The following is an 18,862-nucleotide window of genomic DNA, read 5'->3' as shown; positions in this document are numbered from 1 at the left end:
CAAGTTGATCTTAGAGTTCGCTGATACCAATACTCTAGGGTGGAGAGTGAAACAGTGAAAGCAGAGTGGCTTGCGCGCCAAGAACTCAACACAGTGACCTTGGCCAGCGCTAGAACCCAGACCGCTGGGGCCGAGTCCAACACGCTAACCATAAGCCGACCGCGCTTTTCAGAGGGTCCTGAAGGGGGGTCCTAAATCCCAGTTCCCAGCCCAATTTTCGTCTAAATCCCAGTTCCCAGGCTTCAAATCCCAGTTCCCAGCCTTATTTTGGTCCAAATCCCAGTTCATAAACAAGAAATCCTATTCCCATACGTACAGGTTAAAAACCTGTGCATATAAGGACTATAAATTTGGCTTCATCGGTTCTGGGGTAAAGACACCCCCTTTTCCCATTCTATGCCACATGGGACCTCTTATCATATTGACTGTATTCTGACCACCAAGCTATTTCAGAGATTTGAAAAACTCTATGACTTCAGGATCCCACGAATATTCTGATGGGGATACATACACTTGCAGGAATCTTTGAAGGTACTTATGGAGAATCCCATTTTTGGTATTTTGCCTTGTTTGACAAGTTTGTCTAATGTAAAAGCAACATCATCCGCTTGCTCAACACACATAGGAAGCATATTGTATTCTGCGTACTTTATTCTAAGTTGATCATTAATGACACCAGTATCTTGTGAAGTTTCCTCATCGAGTATTACAGATTCTGCATCACTAATCATCTCTGTAGTTTCAAAATCAAAATAAAGACAAAATTCTTGTCATATTCACCGTTCACACCACTAAGACTTTGATCAACTTCATAAAAATCAGTCAGAACATCACTTGAATTACGATGTCACCAATCACGTGCTGACAAGTTTGCCATGTTTCAAAGGTGAATGCGCCAAAGTTTATCGATAATAATTCGGAAATCTAAGGAAAAGTTCGGAAACATTCGTATGACCTTCGGTCAACAGTTTGAAAATCTTCGGAAATGGTAGGAAATCTTGGGAATGATCATTAAAAACCTCGTTATTGGTAGGTTTATAAAATAAAAAAAATAATACATGGTTACTTGGAGATATGAAATTTATCTTCTCGTGTTCAAATCGATATCTCACTCGTTCGCTATGCTCACTCGTGAGCCATGGAGTTGAACAATAGAAGATAATTTCATATCTTCGCACGACCATATATTCTCCATGTATTCTCTATTTAAACAAACCACTGATCACGGACATGATATGACCGCAGCGTAAAGCCTGGAAAAATGCTGACTTTTTCGTGTCATCAAAGTAGGATAATTCGAGTATTTGTGTAAAATTATGCGGGGAAATTATATATAGAGTCAGAGACTAGCAAGTCTCACAAGGAAGAGAAATCCCATTCCCATTTTCCAAAGTGTTTGTCCCATTCCCAGTGGTAAAATCCCAGTCCCAGTGCACGAATCCCATTTTCCCAGCCCAAAAAGAGGCAAATCCCAGCTCCCATTTTACCCCATCAGGACCCTCTTTTCAGAAACAAGGATTACGGAACTCCACAACTAACGAATGTGGACCGTGTACAAAGCTACATCACCATGACATTCGCACGCAAAGTTAATGTCGACAACTGTGCTCTAACAGCTCTTTATTTCATCGCATTTTCATTCAAGAAACTCAAATTATATCAGATTGAGTATTGAACGATTCCTTTTAAATTCGAGACGAACAATCAACTTCTGGTTAGAAACTTGTATTTCGTCTTTACTTCAGGAAACACAAATTGGCATCCATTTTACCTGCAACAAAATAATACAGAAATAATACTTTAGCTTTGTTTACAACGAAATCAATCAAGAACAATAAGCCGCCTGAAGTTGAGATGTTGGTCATTAAGAAATCGGTGCATTTCTTACCGCATGCAGCCACAGGAAAAGTCGCATTTGGTTCTCATCAGAAAGCCATTGCTGTTTGTAGCAGCACAAAAATGTCTGAATCTTCTGCAAAATCCTTTTGAGAATGTGTCAGAGCAGTCTAAAACAAAACGCAAGGAATGAAGCAGTGATATACAAACGTCAGATAACATGATATAGTTGGTTGACATTGCAATTACTGCATGAATAGATGGGTGGACGAAGCCAAAGACAGACAGAATGAATGGATGAATGAGGGAAGGAAGGAAGAATGAATGAATGAATGAATGAATGAATGGATGGATGAAAGAAGGAAGGAATGAATGAATGAATGAATGAATGAATGAAAAAATGAATGAATGAATGAATGAATGAATGAATGAATGAATGAATGAATGGATTGATGGATGGATGAATGAATGAATGCATGGATGGATGTTGAATGTAGGCAAGGAGGAATGGAAAGAGGGGTTACAGAAGTGATGAATGAATGGATGAATATGAATGAATGAATAAATGAATGTAGGCCAGAAGGAAGGAAGGAAGGAAGGAAAGAGGGAAGGAAGGAAGGAATGAATGAATGAATGAATGAACGATTAAATAAATTAATGAATGAATATTAATGAATGAATGACTGCATGGATGATGGATGGATGGATGAGTTAGCTAACACAGCTCTTTTTGTTCAATTTCTTGTGCTTGCAGTGAAGCCTATGGAGGCAGTACATATCTTTAAAATCAGCCCTTATCTGTTGAAGGTAGTAAATATAAAATAAATATATTACCTTTATTTAGACACGGTTGGATTTAAAGCTAGAAGCTATGGGGCAGTGTATTTAATCTGATCGAAATGAAATTTGGAAGTGTTGGTTTTGTGGAGAGTGGAAAACCGAAGAACCTGGAGAAAAACCCTCTGAGTAAGGACGAGAATCAACAACAAACTCAACCCACATATGACGCCGGGTCCAGGATTTGAACCCAGTCCACATTCGAATTCGTGTGAGGTGAGCGATCTCACCAGTGGGCCATCCCTGCTTCCCATGAAATGTGCATCTTTGTTCGTTTTCTGTCTTAAACCCAGCCATTCTTAACTGTCGAGTAAAAAATACGAGGATATCCGAAGAGCTTCAATGGCTGCCGTTCGAAACGTCAGTTTTCCAAATTTGATTCAGAGGATAGTTTACATTAATTAAGCCGGGTCGGGGTGTTTTACCTGCTCGACTATACGGAAAACAAAAGAAGGACGAAGCAATCATTTTCTTCAATGAAAGTAAGTTTCGAACTTTCCTTATGAAGGTAAATTTGTGCATCAAAATGACTTGTGACTGGTATCATTCTATCATAGCATAAAAGTAAAACTGTCTGCTTCCCTTGGGGTTAAATGCTATACGAAAATAAGTTTTACTAACGTGGAAGGCCGCGACGGTCAGCTGATAGAGCCTCCTCAGCAGGTTCGCCTAGAGAAAATAAAAATATGAAAAATTAGTTAAATACCCCATAATCGTGAAAGAAACGGCACCAAGAAGTATTTCATTATATAGATTCCTTGTTTATAGAGAAATTCGGGTCGTACTGATCGTTCATGTTGTCTTGCGTCATTCCTGGGTCAAAATGGTTCGTATGCACCAGAGAACCCTCATCTTAACAGATTTAAAGATTTTGTTTAGTGTTTTACCAATTGTTAAAATATACACAATTGAATTTCGTGACCGAGTGACGTCATCCAGGGTGGGCAGCATGCAATATCACGTGGAAAGTAAAACCACGTGAAACGACGTCGTGCGATTTATACATTTGGGAGGGGTCGGTCACAGGCCGGCTGGAACTAATTCATTTCGATTTAGAGTTTAACTTTGAGGAGGATCAAAAAAGGATTAGGTGTAGCGAAAAGCAATGTGATGTACCAGGAAATTAAAAAAATATATACATTTTGTTAACTTTAATACAATAGAACGACATTCAAACGAAAAACAAATATCTTTAAAGTATAAAAGACCGTGCCATCAAAACATTTTGAAAAATTTTCAGAAAACTCGGCCAATGCACGCGAATTAACAGCTAAATTGAATAGCTTGCCTTACCGTTATTTCTCTTTAATTAAAGTAGCAAAACTGAAGCTAGTTTAGATTGAATATCAGCTGATGTGAAATTAGCCGGTTTTCTGTACATGCCAGCAATAAGACAGTATGTTTACAGCTCGAGTGGTTATATTTTGGCTCAACAAATAGAAACGTAAAAAAAATCCTTTTTTTCATACACAAAAGAGAAAAAATGAAATTGCGGTACTTACTCAAAATCTCTTCCACTGAATTGGAATCAGCAGATGCTTCCGGAAAGCGCATTGCTAAACCAAGAACGAGAAAGAGAAGGAGAAGCGTTTTAGTGGACTCCATTGACACTCCTCGATTTATTGTTTCTTTTCACTTGGTTCTTCACAGAATCAACGCAGACAATATATGGTCATCTGTCGTTTAATTTGCCCTTTTTACAGCTCTGCGCAGCTTCGTGTAACAACCAAATTAGTGTCCCCGCTGCTGTCGTTGCTTATTTGCTCGTATTTGATTCACATGCAGCACGGACCACACGCTTGGTGTGATATACTTATTAATTCCTATGGAAAGTAACAATTTAGTTGGGGCGTCAAAAAAACAACTGATTTTCACAGTAGACCACAATCTGTATGTATCTACCACGGCTCCGATAGAGATCAAAACCTAGCAATTAGGATATTTAAAACCATTTACCTAACAACGACCTAGAAATGCTTTTCTTTGCTGTTTTAAGAAAGCAATTAAGGGGCTCAAGAATGAAGTGGGCTACCCAAAATTAATTACTGAAATTGCCTATTTTTGCTTAAAAATGCAATAAAAGTTGACCCCCTACCAAAGAAATCGGAAATATTTGGAATTGAATGAGTGATCCTCTGGTTGCGAAACGCGCTTAATTTGACATTTTTTTTTATCAAGAGGGGCAATTCACAGTTTTGGCGGTCCGCCCACTTTGCTTCCAATCGTCTCAATTATCTATCTTTCTCTAGGCTATATCAAATAGTGAAGTTATTTACCTCCCTATTTTTCGCTACTCGGTTAATCCCAAATGTTATTCACCTGTCAAGGAAGTCATGTCGATATGTAATTGCTTAATTTGACCGCACAATTAACAAAAGGGAAACCATGTGAAAATCGAAATTATCTTAAGCAGCTAAAACACAGTTTAAAACATCCAGTAATTACAGAAAAACGCATAACGAACGTAAGAATATGAGATAACACACATAAATTGTCGTATGTACAGTGTATCAAAGTTTCGTTGACATTATTCAGGCTATACTGAGAAATTGTCGAACAACGCCCACTAATCATTCATCCTTATTTTTTAATTTAAAATAAAACGCTCAGATATGTTTGTCAGCTGTGCGCCGTTTTCTGAATGAAAGTAGGTTTCCAACAATTTCAATTTCTCGCTGTAGTAATTACTTTTATTTGTGCCACCGGCCTTAATTTTCGTACAACGGTAGGCTATAGCCTTTTTGTTCCTTAAAGACAGGTACATAAATAAAGGAGGCCCAGATAGCAACTGTGCACCTAATTTAATTATAACCATAACAAAAAAAAACAATAAACGGAGCATAATAAACAACTAGAAGTTCTAAAAATCCAGCTAACCATAACCATAACCCAACCATTAATTTGTTATCATATTGTTTTCATCGTGGATTCTATGGTAAACTTGCCAGTTTATCGCTCAATTTTTTTTGATAATCCCTCGTCGTATTTTCCTTTTTAACTCCAAGATTTGCTTTGGTCTACCTTATTGTTACTTATTTTCGCGGGACTTAATTTTCGCGATTTTCTAAAAATCGCGAAATTAAAGACCCGCGAAATATGCCCGTTCTATTTTCGCGAAATTAAGTTCCCGCGAAAATAAGTTCCCGCGAAAATAAGTAACAGTAAGGTAGTTAATAATTGAAGTGACCGTGGTTTTTTGTCGTTTAAAAATAAATAAGGAAAAGATACCACAATAATAGATTGTTTATTTCAGACGCAATTTTGCTCATAACGGAGAAAAAAAATCACAGGGGTTTAAAACGCAGGTCAGTGGGGACGTCGATACCTCAGCGAGTCTGTGGCTAGTGGGTGTTGGGGGTAAAATCTTTCATTCAGTTATTGGCGCTTGTGATTTCACTGGGGTTGGGGCATGGTGTACAATTATAAAGTCGCGCACGTCTTCAGCAGAAGTGAAACTGAGAGATACCACCCTGACTAACTTGTTTGCGTTTTAAAATTTATCACTCTCCTAATAAAGCGTCTTGTCGTTTGATACAAAAACAATAATATTAATAACAAATAAAACCTTGTGCAGGCTGTACCAAAAAAATGCCTCCAGGCTTCACAAGTAATACTTAAAACTAAGTAAATAAAGCTATTGATTTCCATCTTAGCCGCAGTATTTTTTTCCATGAAGTTACGCCCCTTGCGTTTTTAACCGCGATTTTTAGCAACATTCCGGGAGTTATGCCTAAAATGAGAATTAAAGGACAAATACAAGTAAAAAATAATTATACTAGAAAAGATGTCGCGCAAAAACATTTTCCAAGAAGTTTGGCATCTGTCCCACGTTTGTTTGTTTGTTTTTTTTTTTAACTAAGAACAAAGGAATAAATCGTCTATTTAGATAGACACATTTATCTAAACAAAGCCGACAGTTTATGCCCATAAAAGGTGGCCATTGGGAGAAAGAAGATCATTTGGAGATGAGTTGCGGGGTTGGGGGGGGGGGGGTGGGGGGGGGGAAAGATAGAACAACGGTTTCACTGATTTTCTTTACGAGAAAATTGGATGATAAAACGGTTTCTGTTCCCAATATTTTTGCAACGCAAACAGATTACTGAATTCGGTAGACTTTCCACCAAAACTTGTGAAATAACGTTTGATTTATCTTGCGCATTCCTAAGGGCCTCGTCGCGATCCGTTATAAATTATATTTTTTTTTTTTTTTTTTTTTTTTTTTTATAGAAAAGAGAAAAAAAAAAAAAAAAAAAAAAAAGGCCCCGGCGGGGGGGGGGGGGGTGTGTGTTTTATATACACATTTTTACTTTTTTTTTGTTTTATAAAAGAAAAGACCACGAAAAAATTAAATATATTTTTTTTATATAAAAAAAATCTGATTTGGACTATAAACTCTGATCACGCGCGCGAGTCACACACCGCGTGACGTCATCTATGCGTCTGTACTCTAATAGATCATAGGTATGAACCAATCAAAATGCGCGTAGAATTCAGGTTATTATATAATAATTATTAGACAATATTCCGCGCGCGATTTCATGCACGGGAATAAAGAAAAAAAATCATATGAATTTTATTAAAATAATAACCTGTAAATTTCCCCATTTTGCTGATTTTGTATTCCTTTATTAAACACTGTTTTCTTGCCAACTATTACACGATTACTTCTTATTTGTACGTCACAGCCTTCTTTATCTATAATCTACATCAACATTGAGCGAGTTGGTAAAGCCCAGAACGGCAGCATAAATACCAATCGGACAAATGAAACCCTACTAAAAATGTCCTGATTTGCTGTACTTGAATCAGGCGACAGGCCTGAAAAATTAAAAGAAGAAAGGATCTGTTTTAGTTAGTCAGTATATTAGAGTAGTTCGCGAACTCTAACTGGTTTTCTCCTTTTTTTTTCATGCCGTCGTAAAAATAAATAAGGACTGTTTTACATATAAATGTCCACTTTTCGCGGTAATTCACTATGACTTTTATACATGTTTGAAATCAGCCACCTAGTCACTCACTGTACTCTCACAGTGGGGACTGGGAAGTGAACCCTGCTATGGACGTAGCATCCCATCTGATAAAGGTGAAGTAGAAATACCCTTAATCGCTTTATGCCTATAGACCCTATGCAAATATGGCGGCTGTTAATTTTCGGCTCCCAGAAGAATAATTTGTCAACAAAAATAAATTACTTTAACTTAAAGATGAAGTCAAAGTAAATCAGTGTATAAAGTTTCAAGGCTATACTTTTAGCTTATGGGAAGTTACAGGGACATTTATATTGCCAAAAACATGAAAGCGAGGCTAGGCAGGCCAGGTTGACTTTTTCCATACAAATCTCTTAAATTTGAATGAGTCATAACTTTGCAGCCATTTAACCCAAAACACTGAAACTTCTCAGAATAGCATAATATTTCAGGGATATTTAAGTGCCACAACAAGCATTTGAAGAAACTTGACCAAACAACAGAAACGAATGACAACCATTTTTGCATAGGGCCTATGATACCGGCGATATTGCGTCGACCTAATAGACCAGTAGGCTCGGATGCAGTCTTAACCTTCAAGGCCCAGTAGGCAACAATTTCTGTCAACTCATCTCACAGCAATTGACATTGTTGCCTCATTTGCAGTTGCGAAGAGTTGTTTTGCGTATTACCGACCCTGTTGCAACACGAGAGGTAATACGCGCAAACACTTTATAACTCAGGCACTTCAGCAATGTTGCGAGACAAGTTAAAAGAGAATCATGGCTTACCCGTGTTACTGGGCCTTTACCTATGCAAATTAAAAATTCTCTTAAGGAATCTTCACGGTAAAGATTGCGTGCCCAAAGAGGCTTCTAATTTTAGCGATGGTTGTAGTAAAATAACTGAATGATGCCAAAACTTATAATAAGACTCCACAATTAAAAGATGATTATTACCTTTAAACGCCTATATTGCAGGTCGGCGACAAAAGCCACATGTATCTTCACAATTCTGTCTCATGAAGCGATAGTTCCTATAAGTCCTACAATATGTTACCCACCGACTGCAAAATATCGAGCTCATTACGTTGGCACAGTCTGAAAATAAAACAAAAACATGTCCAACAATTATTTCACAAGCGCGCGTTGGATATGAGATGGTAGAATGCATTGGCTATGACTATCTCATATCCAACAAGCGCGAGTGGAATAATTGTTTCACAAAACATCCACATAATTGCAATATTTGAGCTCCCCGGCTGTTCTCATGAACTGACGCGTACACCTTCCATGTTTGTGTGTATATGAGCTCATATACCATGGCCTGTAAACCAATCAAAACTCGGGAACTGCAATATACCATTGCTACTTTTTTTTTCATCGGACTTTGTCTTTTAAGAACTGAGTCCGCAAATTTTCAGAAACAAACTGCGAGCTTTCAATGTTCAATATATTTCTTGGACCTCATGTTCTGGAGCTGAGGGGTTTTTTTTATTTAAAAAAATATTCGTGGCCGGAATATTGTAATTAAGAATATCTACTTTGAAGTCTTTTGACTCTGAACAATATGAAATACAGAACGATATAAAATAAAGTTAGCTCGTTGTAATCTACAATTGAAACTAAATAGGAACGAAGCCGTTAGTAAGTTGAACAACAGTTGTGAAAAAGAACGACAATGAGAAATAAGCTTATAATTGGGAGAAATCTATGCTGTACCTTCCTATGTATAAGTTGTCGACTTTTCTGGAGGAGATAGGAGTCTATGAAAAAAAAACTGTTCCTCAAAGTTTGTTGTCTTCATGACGTATAAAGCATCGGTGTTTACGATTAGTTCCCTTAACCGCCAATTAGCTATCAGAATGGAGTTTTGCACGTTGAAAAACTAGCAGGAGACATATCTAGATATACCAGGGAAAAATTTCATGTCGTTAATATTGTTTTCTTACCACGCCGATATTCCACGTCAATCTCTGTGTTATCCATCATCGCTTCTATAAATTTCAAAAGAAAGAAATGTTTCTATAAAAAAGGTTTTTTCATCATGTTTACCATGCCGTGCATAACATGCTTTTTACGTCACAAATTTGCTTTCTAGCTTAGTTTTGCATAAATGAACAAAGGTTTGGCGCGCTTTTCAAGAAATTTCGTTGCAATGTGAAAAGTTACATTTACCCTCAAAAATGTTAACAAGGGCATTTATAATAATGGGTATGGTTCGATATCGTGGCTGTACTACTGCCAAAAAGGTTTACGTCGGCTCACTTGAGTGCAAAAAATTATAAACAAGAAAAGCGCGCGGATCCAACGAGTATATAGTTGCCAGTTACTTGAGTTCACAACTGAAAGATTTTTTAAATTGGCTAATGACTTAGAAGACGTGATCTGTAGGAGAAACTATTCCATATTTTAGCAATGTAGACTTAAAAAAATCTTTAAATGTTTTATTTCAGAAAAATCGTACAGTCAATCAACTACTTCTGCAAATAGCAACACACTGCATCTAACTAGTCTCCCGACTAAAATGTATAGAAATTAAATTCAATACCTATTTCCTCACCGTTAATTCGACGTGGGAATACAAATCGCGCAGTGGAACAGGCAGCAAAAAGGAGTAGCAGGAAAACGATGCAGGTATTTTTCATTTTCGGTACCCTCAGTTGATTTCGAAACTTGAACTAGCAGCCAAATTGAGATGCTTTGCGTACGGGTCGATTTAATCAACTGACACAGTTTCACTGTGTGCTGGGGATATGTATTTGCACAAAAGAATCAGTGTCAATACCGTTGTTTTATTCCAGTCGACTGCAACTAATCCCAAAAGTTATATGATCTGCAAAGGCCGCCATTGAAGTAATTATTATAGAGCTAAACTGTTGCTTTGTTTCGTCATTGATGTCGTAGTAACTTTGAAATTTTTGTTCTGTTTCTTTTTTCTAAGTCACAAAAAATAGAAGTAGAACAGACACGGCTAATTTGATGCCATACTTCTTAGGAAAAGTTTGCGCGCTAAAACCTAACCGGCATAATATATTTTGCCCGCGCATTTTGCCTTTTTTTTACTGTAGACATAACTCTCAAAAAATTTCAATTGCTTGTTTTATGGTTCACTTCCTCGCCCAACAAAACATTGTTAAAATTAATTTGATAACTATTGTGGAAGCAATTGCGTCACGCAGTTTTTAATTCTTTGAACTTAGTTGTCATTGACATGCATTTGACCTAGTAAATAATTAAACTTCAGTGTAACAGTGTGTCGTATTTTAATATATCACATTAATAAGTACTTCTATCCCACTTTTAAAGCCTCAGCAAAATAGTTAAGTTTTCGTCCGTATTCATTTATCTGGGAAAACGATGTCGCCATTTTAATCTTTCCGTATCTTTGTAACCATTTTGATTTTTCTTCAAGTAAGTTAAGGGTAAAGGAACACAATCAGTGACAGAAATTTCATACTTGGATAAAATTAAGTTTTTAGTACTGTAACAGTTGACTGACTCAGGTTGGAAAAAGGCGCGCAATACTTTTTTGCCCGTCACAACAATATCCTAACTGTGATGTATGGAATGAGAACGAGGCAATGTTGGAAGTAGTGCAGTGATCCAATCGCAAATTTTCCCTTAAACTTTGAGAGATATAACTCGATGGAAACGTGAAAACGTACCGCATTTGGCGATTGGATAATTTACATCGAGTCCGGCTGATCGCTTTTTAATTAAATGTCATGATTTAGTGCCATGTCAAATGCAGATCGAAATGACAGATACATACATGATCGGCGAGCCAGGAGTATAAAAGAAAAAATAACGTTAAATTTTGGCGCCAAAATTTTATTTATTATTTATAAGGTGAATAAATAAATTTTAAATGATACACGGCGTTTGCTAATTAAGTGGCATTTAGTTAGTGGCATGAAAAATTGCAGCATGAAAAAGTTTATGAATATAAGATTTTTAATATTAACTCGCATTCCGACCCCATAAAACGAGTGAGCGAGTATTTAAGCATATGCGAGTTCAAGCATTCAAGCACTGTTTCTAATTAAAATTATCATGTATGAACAAGGCTTCAGTTTTTTTTTTATGATATTGTTGGACTGTGTTAGTTGGCGAGTGTGACGTCGACAGTTTAATAATTATCAGCTCGAAAGTTTAAGTGCGGTTAATTTCCAGGTTAGTTTCCTTAAATTTATCGACTTCAAAGTGATAATTAGCTAGGTACTCTAAAGTGTTAACGTACATACGACGACTATTGAATAAACATTTCTTTTTTGCACACTGTGGGCAGATTAAAATCTATTTGGAATAGGTCAAGTGATTTACGCGGGGTCGTTCCGCTTTTATGTTTCTTTTCAATAATTAAACCTGGTAAAAATTTCGCGCGCAATTATTTCCATCGGTGATATGCTATGAAAAAAGGTTACATTGATGCATCTGTTTAAATATACTATCTAGAGAGCCAGAATTAAAGGCAATGAAATTTCAAAGCCACTAAAATAACGAAAATCAACAACAGGCGAATTTGGAGGATGAAAGGCACGCAATGTATGCAGATATACACAACTTTGAATTACTGTAGTAGCAGTCTGTTGGATTAGAACAATGCCCTGCGTGATTTCAGTAAATATACACCTTTCAAGGTGAATTAAAACTTGTCTAAACATCAGCAAGTCAAGTAATAACAGGCGGCCATAGAAGCCGTTAGTAAACAAATATACTCTCAAATGCTGCTCGCATTCATTCATAAATACTAAGATATGTAGTGTCCAAATATCATCGTGCTCGTCATCGTGCATCGTCAATTTTAATTAACTTTTAATTAGTTAAGAGCCATCTCAATGACAGCAGGTACAGCCGAACCTGGTAGAGGGGGGACTTTAGCCCCCACCCCCCCCCCCCTTGACATTTTGAAAAAAGGCCCGTATAACAGTTTACATGTTGAAAAACAGCGTACTTTCTCGGTATCCCCTCCTTACATACAGATGACGGGCTTTCAGTTTACTGAACAGGCAAATAAGCTAAACTCTTTTTAGCTTTAAGCATATGAATGACGAGCTTTTCAGATTAATAAAAGAAAATAGTTTTCTGGAACGCAGACATGCTATTTCAAAATCGTACAGCATAAATAACGAGCCTAAAAATGAGTTGAAAATCATCTACTCTCGCGCGAAGCATCTTACGCTTTGAAGCCACAGAGTATCAGTTAATTACATGCCCAGGTTGCTCATTCAAACGATGGTCTACTTTTTGTCAATACTTATCCACCAGAAAGCGATGTATTCGGTGGATATTTTTTACGAGTCGAACCATTAGTGAAACCTGGTGAAACCGACATCTTGCAGCATAGTACTATACATTTCTACGGGCCTATGTCGGTTAGCTATGAGGCGTTATGCCCCTTCCCCGCTCTCCCCCCCCCTCCCCCCGATTTTACAGGGTAATTGTTTGGTTAATTTTCTGTTTCAGGGAAATTTTATATTAGAGATAAAAACTGAACGTTTCTTTCATATGGCTGATTTTTATTTTGTTAGTTTATTTATTAGTTTATTTATTACAGCTTTATTAAAGCTTCCATTGCTGTTTCTGAATCCTGCTAGGGACCTGCCGATTAACAGAAAAAATAAAATAATAAAATATAAACAGAACAATAATAAACGGCAGTTTCAGTTTTAATCACAACCTCGTTCCCAAAGCTTTTCCCTTGGTAATTTGGAAAAATTACAAGGGAAAGGCCCTGGGAAGGGGGTCGTTTTAATCAGTGGCATGCGAACCGACAGACCATCACAATGGGTTCGACTAACTAATTGATTGATTGGCCGTTTTCACACAAGAGACGGACAAATCGTCTGAGACGGACAAATCGTCTGAGCGGACAAATCGTCTTGGTATTAAAACGGATGATTACCTGCGACCAGTCGCTACGCATGTATCAGTGACACAAACCACATGTGTATTTACAATTCTTTTCCATGAAGCGATAGTTCTTGTTACTGCGTCTACAATATGCTCTCCAACGTTTGCAAAACAGCAAAGAATATTTATTGGTGCAGCCTGCAAATCAAAATTACAAGACAGTATGAACTGTATGACGCCTTAGAAAAAAATGCATTACGCTTAGCTTTCAGATCGTCCGACTACTGTGTTAACTTTCATTGCAAGCCCTGAAGTTTTAGTTTACAAAAGAAGTTTTGTTAGTTGGAATTGGCATGGGGAAGGTCCCAGTATTGGGATAAGACAATTATAAAACTAATGGACAGGATTATAATTTAAAATATGCACCTATATGTCTTCTAGTGAAACGACTCTGAACATAACGATATCAGAAATTGACATACATAAAATATCCTTCACATTTTCCAAAAAAAAAAAATGATTTGCCAACATTGTAAACATAACGAAATTAAAGATAACGGTTTGGGATAAAACAACAACAACGACAACTGTAAAATAGGCTGTACAGTTTAAAGCCTATGAATTGAATTAGGCCTACTCTGGGACCCAAAATCGCCCAAAGTCGCCCAAAGTCGCCTAAAGTCACACTAAGTCGCTCTAAGTTGTTTTATAGATAGTATAAATATTTTCTGTAACAAATGCTTTATGGTATGCCATGATGATTCCTATGTACATGTACACCACAACTGTACTTAGGTCGGTCACCTAAAATTGCCTAAAAGGTCACCTAAAATTGGCTAAAGTCGCTCAAAATCGCCCAAAGTCGCTCAAAATCGCCTAAAGTCGCCCCAAATCGCCTTAAATCGCCCAAAATCGCCCGTACTTTTGGACAAAATAAGTTAAAATCGTCTAAAGTCGCCTTAAGTCGCCCAAAGTTACCGCGACTTTGGGTCCCAGAGTAGGACTTGAATTTCTGTGGTTCTAGTCGGTGGTGATTGAGGGTGGGTGAGTGGGTAGGTGTGTGGAAATGGAGATGTAGTTGGTCGTATTAATTAACTTAATTCAACATTAATCTTTGCAGTCATTTTAGTTTTATTTTTCTTCCACTTCTTTATGACAACAAGATTCGTTGCCAGCTCTATTACCTTCACCGACTAGCAGAGCAACGTTATGAGGTGTAAAAACAGACAGTGAAGAATGAATGCCAATTTTTTTCTTACCTCTTGGATAATCCATGTCATTCTCCGTGTCATCCATCGTGGCTGTTATAATATAGAAGCGTTTTATTAAATAAGCTTTCTTTTACTATGAATATGACCATGTGCTAACATACATCGTTATGAATTTCTATCGATCTCTTTCCCAGGCTTCCACTCCTTCTTCGTTCTCATGAAGGAGAGCACCAAGGGACGAGGAACGGAACATTCTATAGAATGACTGTCAGGGCCTTTTTTCCATATCACTGAAACTTCAGTTAAACGTTTAGGGCCCCCAAGTCAAGATAATATATTTTTTTCAAAACTGAAACCTGATAGGTGAAAACGGTTTAAACATCGATATATAACACTCGCCAGGTTACTCGGTTTCAATTTTTCCTTTTTTTTACATTTTCCTTAAAGGACATGCTCTTACTTGAAATTAATTTAAGAAAACCTAATATGTTTTTTCACTCTACTAAAATGGATGATAAACTTTAGGATAAATAGCAAACAAATTCCTTACTTTGGTTTCTATAGCATGACCGGTGACTAGCTAAGAGCTAGCTAAGAGTACTGTTCGAATCGGCTAGTGAATTGCAAGCTACCAAGCTACCTACAGCAATTTTGTCGGGCTGTCCTGACTTCCTGGTATAGAGAGGCCTTTCGAGAGTAAACTGAATTTCTCTCTTAAGCACCCAACAGGCACAAAGATCCCGAAAAAGGTTTCAGCTCCATTCCGAACTTCAAGATCTGGATAGCTCTAACCAAAGCCACTGTGTTTGTCAGTTGACTTTCTACCTGCCTTTATCTAAGTAAAAATCTTTCAAATAGTTTTGTATAAAAATATTTCCGTATTTTCTTATGTTACTCACTCAGCATATCCAAAAGTGAAGCGGATTCTGTAGCAGCAGTGTTCTGCATAAGAGCCACGAACGTGACAGTAAGCAAGAGGAGTAAAAGGATCTTTCCTGATTTCATTGCAGCGTCGATCAAACTCTTTTACTTTAAACCTTAAATTAGAAAAACTTAAGGCGACTAAAATGACTTGTAATTTCGATCCTTTATTTGTACCTCTTTTATACTTGAACTTAACGGCTTTTTCACAGCTGTTTACTGATATGTTTACCCGATTGTCCTAATTTAATTAAAATATCACCGGGGAGTGAAATAACGCAACAACCGCAGACTACCTCAAAATTTCCCACCTGCTGGCGCGAGGCCCTCAGCCCCGCCCGTGTTCACGACCAGTTCATCAAAAGCGAGGAAAAAATAAATTTAACAACGAAAATCTTCATAACACGAACAAGAAAAAGATTAAAGGGACTGTGTCACAGCTGAGTTAAGTTAATTATTTTATTAAGTTTTGCCAAATACTCGCTATTAAACTTAATGTTTGCAAAGAAATACTTCTATGGATCTAAATGACAAAACCATAGCTTCATTGCAACCAGATGTGTCTTCTGGGCGTTATAATTTAAAGTTACAAACAAACAAGATTAACTTTGAAAACTGTTCAGCCTAACAACATTTCAAAATCCCATATCGCAATCCGTTTCAATCCTCGTCACTTTTGGCCATCCGTACCTTCTCACTTCGTATTTGCTGTGTCATTGAAATGTTCCTTCACTGTTTTAAGAGGTTGTTCGCATATTTCAACGATTTTGATGGTCATTTCCCATGCCTAAATTTAGTTTAATCAGTAATACAGTTCCTTTAAGGCCGGCATCCAATCGATTTTTTCTATGGAAAATCTCGCTACAATTAAAAGAGAGTAGAAGATCAACCGAAATTAGTGCAGTTAAGTGCCATGACCATTGCACCGTCGTAAGTGAGTTTGGATCCTGGCTTCGGTAGCAAAGTCAGCGATTTTAATTCGGTAACCGCGCGAACAGATGAGAAATGTTTAACTGTCGATAACATTATAATAACGCGAAAAGATCTAACTGAATTAAAAATTGAAATTAAATTCCCACCGCATTTCAAAAACTAGCTATGATTTCAATGAAAGAGAAACTGATGACTTCGAACTCAACAGGTGGATTACTGCAATTACTCCTTTTCGTCCAAAAAAAAGATTCATTACAAATAAAGAGTAACGTTAGAAGAAAATTCAGCCTCCAAATTGAAAAGTTGTTAATTATGTTGTTTTGATCTAAATAAAATATATTTTTCTGACACATCACTTTTATTTGTCACTGAGTGCGTTTTACAGTTGATGAGTTACGTGACTTGGTTTTAAACAGTTCACCTGCTGTGAAAATATTTTCTAGAATTGGTAAATTAACAAATTATTCATTGCTGTTTACTGATCGGCCACTTTATTATTTATAAATTATTGGTGTGCAAAAGTTATTTTTTGACCACAAGACGTGATATTTTTTAATGGTTGTGTCTAGAATTAAGTAACAGCTGAATTTTGCGACGTACCCAACAAGTAATCAAATCGAATTTTTGAAAGTCTGACAGTTATACAAATATCATTCGCTAAACATTAGAGAATCAGGTATTTTCGGAGTTTAAGGTGAAATCATCGTAATTATGGCAATACCTATCTTTTCTTCAATGACAAATGTTAAGTAACATTTGAGAACTTGTACATGTATTTCTTTAAAGTTATCATGATTCGATGCCGTATTAACAAACTGATCTCGATATCTATAATTAAGTTTGTTTGAGGTCAATGAAAAATGATATCGATAAAAATGATTTTCCTATTTCTCAGTTACATTACTGATAATTGTTTAATCAATCTGAGTAAGTCACGCCATGGATTTGGCAGTTTTTCTCCACAGTTTTGAACTTTAAAAATGTCGAATAAATTGGTTGTTTTCAGTGTGGTATGTTTGCAGCAGTTTGCCTTTGAACTCCAAGTTTCCCAAGATAGCGATTGCATTATTTTTTTTTTATTATTCTTATTCATTGCCTCAAAAACACATAACTTCGTTGACTATAATTGAGGTTTTCTGGGTCGAAGGTAATAAAATTTATCTACTGAAATTCATTGACCACGATGATTTCATGGCTGAGTAAGATTTTCGTGTTTCGCTACTGAAGGGCAATGTGCTTTGCCCACCACAGATTGACTGTTTCAACAGTCGCTGGGTGTTTACCATTTGCTGGAGTAATGCAGTTGGAAAACCTCCCAAAATCAGCAAACTGACCGAAAGAGATGGTGCTCACCATTTGTAATTAGTTTCCGGTTATTGTTTCTTCTTGAATTGGTCGGAGACTGGAAACGGGTTAAAGTGTATATGACATGAAAAATATTTTCTGCTTATTTGAAAGGCCTTTTGAAATACAGAAGAATGGCGTTTTTCTTTTCGAAATATCTTTTTTCGTTTCAGAGATATTAACGTTTTTGTATTATGCAAATTAGATCAGTGATGACGTCATAAGATTTGACTCTAAAAAATGGTAAAATACTTAATAAACAATATCTCTAAAACTATTAAAGCAGTGTTCTTGGAACTTGGCACCACAAATGTGCATCACAAAAGGAACAAAATGATACTCTTAGGGCTGTTGCCATGACAACAGTTTTGCCGCTGGTGCCGTCTCAATAAAAACTGAAATTCCCAGTTTTTGTCTTAAACCAAGAACCATCTAGCGCAGCCAAACCAATGGTGGGAATTAAGGCAATATGGGAACTATGTCTGTTCTAAGCAGGACCCTTTGTCTCACTTTAGAGGTCAGATATGGGGATATTTGTCTTTTTGACAGAGAGAGACTGGAGCTGAAAGAGTTGCTATGGCAACAATACTAAGGGTGTCATTTTGTTCCTTTTGTGATGCACATTTGTGGTGCCAAGTTTCAAGAACACAGCTTCAATAGTTTTAGAGATATTGTTTATTCAGTATTTTACCATTTTTTAGAGTCAATTCATGTGACGTCATCACTGATCTAATTTGCATAATACAAAAACGTCAATATCTCTGAAACAAAAAAAGATATTTCGAAAAGAAAAACGCCATTCTTCTGTATTTCGAAAGGCCTTTCAAATAAGCAGAAAATATTTTTCATGTCATATACACTTTAAATGAATAAATTAAAAATGGTAGAAGATTTTCCGACGGTTCGTACTAACCGGAATGAAAGCACTACCTTAAAACGTAGAACAATTTCTGAACGG

At 36.8% G+C, this 18,862-nt stretch overlaps 2 protein-coding genes and 1 long non-coding RNA gene across 6 annotated transcripts; all 3 read right to left on the bottom strand.

The window, feature by feature from the left end:
- Positions 1 to 1,589: 1,589 nt before the first annotated feature.
- LOC144645622 (antimicrobial peptide damicornin-like) lies at positions 1,590 to 4,388 on the bottom strand. The gene is made up of 4 exons (XM_078505187.1): positions 4,176 to 4,388; positions 3,295 to 3,342; positions 1,889 to 2,006; positions 1,590 to 1,771 (listed from the first exon to the last, which is right to left on the bottom strand). The coding sequence occupies exons 1-4, from the start codon at positions 4,276 to 4,278 to the stop codon at positions 1,768 to 1,770; spliced, it is 273 nt and encodes a 90-aa protein (XP_078361313.1). The 5' UTR covers positions 4,279 to 4,388; the 3' UTR covers positions 1,590 to 1,767.
- Positions 4,389 to 7,276: 2,888 nt separating this feature from the next.
- LOC144645621 (uncharacterized) lies at positions 7,277 to 10,928 on the bottom strand. Of its 2 annotated transcripts, none has more exons than XR_013569311.1 (4): positions 10,191 to 10,928; positions 9,592 to 9,636; positions 8,600 to 8,740; positions 7,277 to 7,491 (listed from the first exon to the last, which is right to left on the bottom strand). It is a non-coding gene; the product is annotated as an uncharacterized LOC144645621 (long non-coding RNA). The 2 variants fall into 2 exon arrangements; XR_013569312.1 differs by having other exon boundaries at positions 10,203 to 10,917.
- Positions 10,929 to 13,097: 2,169 nt separating this feature from the next.
- On the bottom strand, positions 13,098 to 16,531 carry LOC144646470 (uncharacterized). Of its 3 annotated transcripts, none has more exons than XM_078506072.1 (5): positions 15,939 to 15,988; positions 15,606 to 15,648; positions 14,755 to 14,796; positions 13,548 to 13,693; positions 13,098 to 13,243 (listed from the first exon to the last, which is right to left on the bottom strand). In XM_078506072.1, exons 2-4 carry the CDS (start codon positions 15,610 to 15,612, stop codon positions 13,572 to 13,574), a joined length of 171 nt encoding a protein of 56 aa, XP_078362198.1. In that variant the 5' UTR covers positions 15,613 to 15,648; positions 15,939 to 15,988; the 3' UTR covers positions 13,098 to 13,243; positions 13,548 to 13,571. The 3 variants fall into 3 exon arrangements, with proteins under 3 accessions (XP_078362198.1, XP_078362199.1, XP_078362197.1); XM_078506073.1 differs by having other exon boundaries at positions 15,924 to 15,985; XM_078506071.1 differs by having other exon boundaries at positions 15,606 to 16,531.
- Positions 16,532 to 18,862: the final 2,331 nt, after the last annotated feature.

This window comes from Oculina patagonica, chromosome 3 (assembly GCF_052425735.1).
Source record: "Oculina patagonica isolate OP01 chromosome 3, crgOcupat, whole genome shotgun sequence".
NCBI classification, from domain to species: Eukaryota; Metazoa; Cnidaria; class Anthozoa; order Scleractinia; family Oculinidae; genus Oculina; species Oculina patagonica.
The sequence above is the reverse complement of the archived record's forward strand: the minus strand, read 5'-3'. Positions and strand labels throughout refer to the sequence as shown.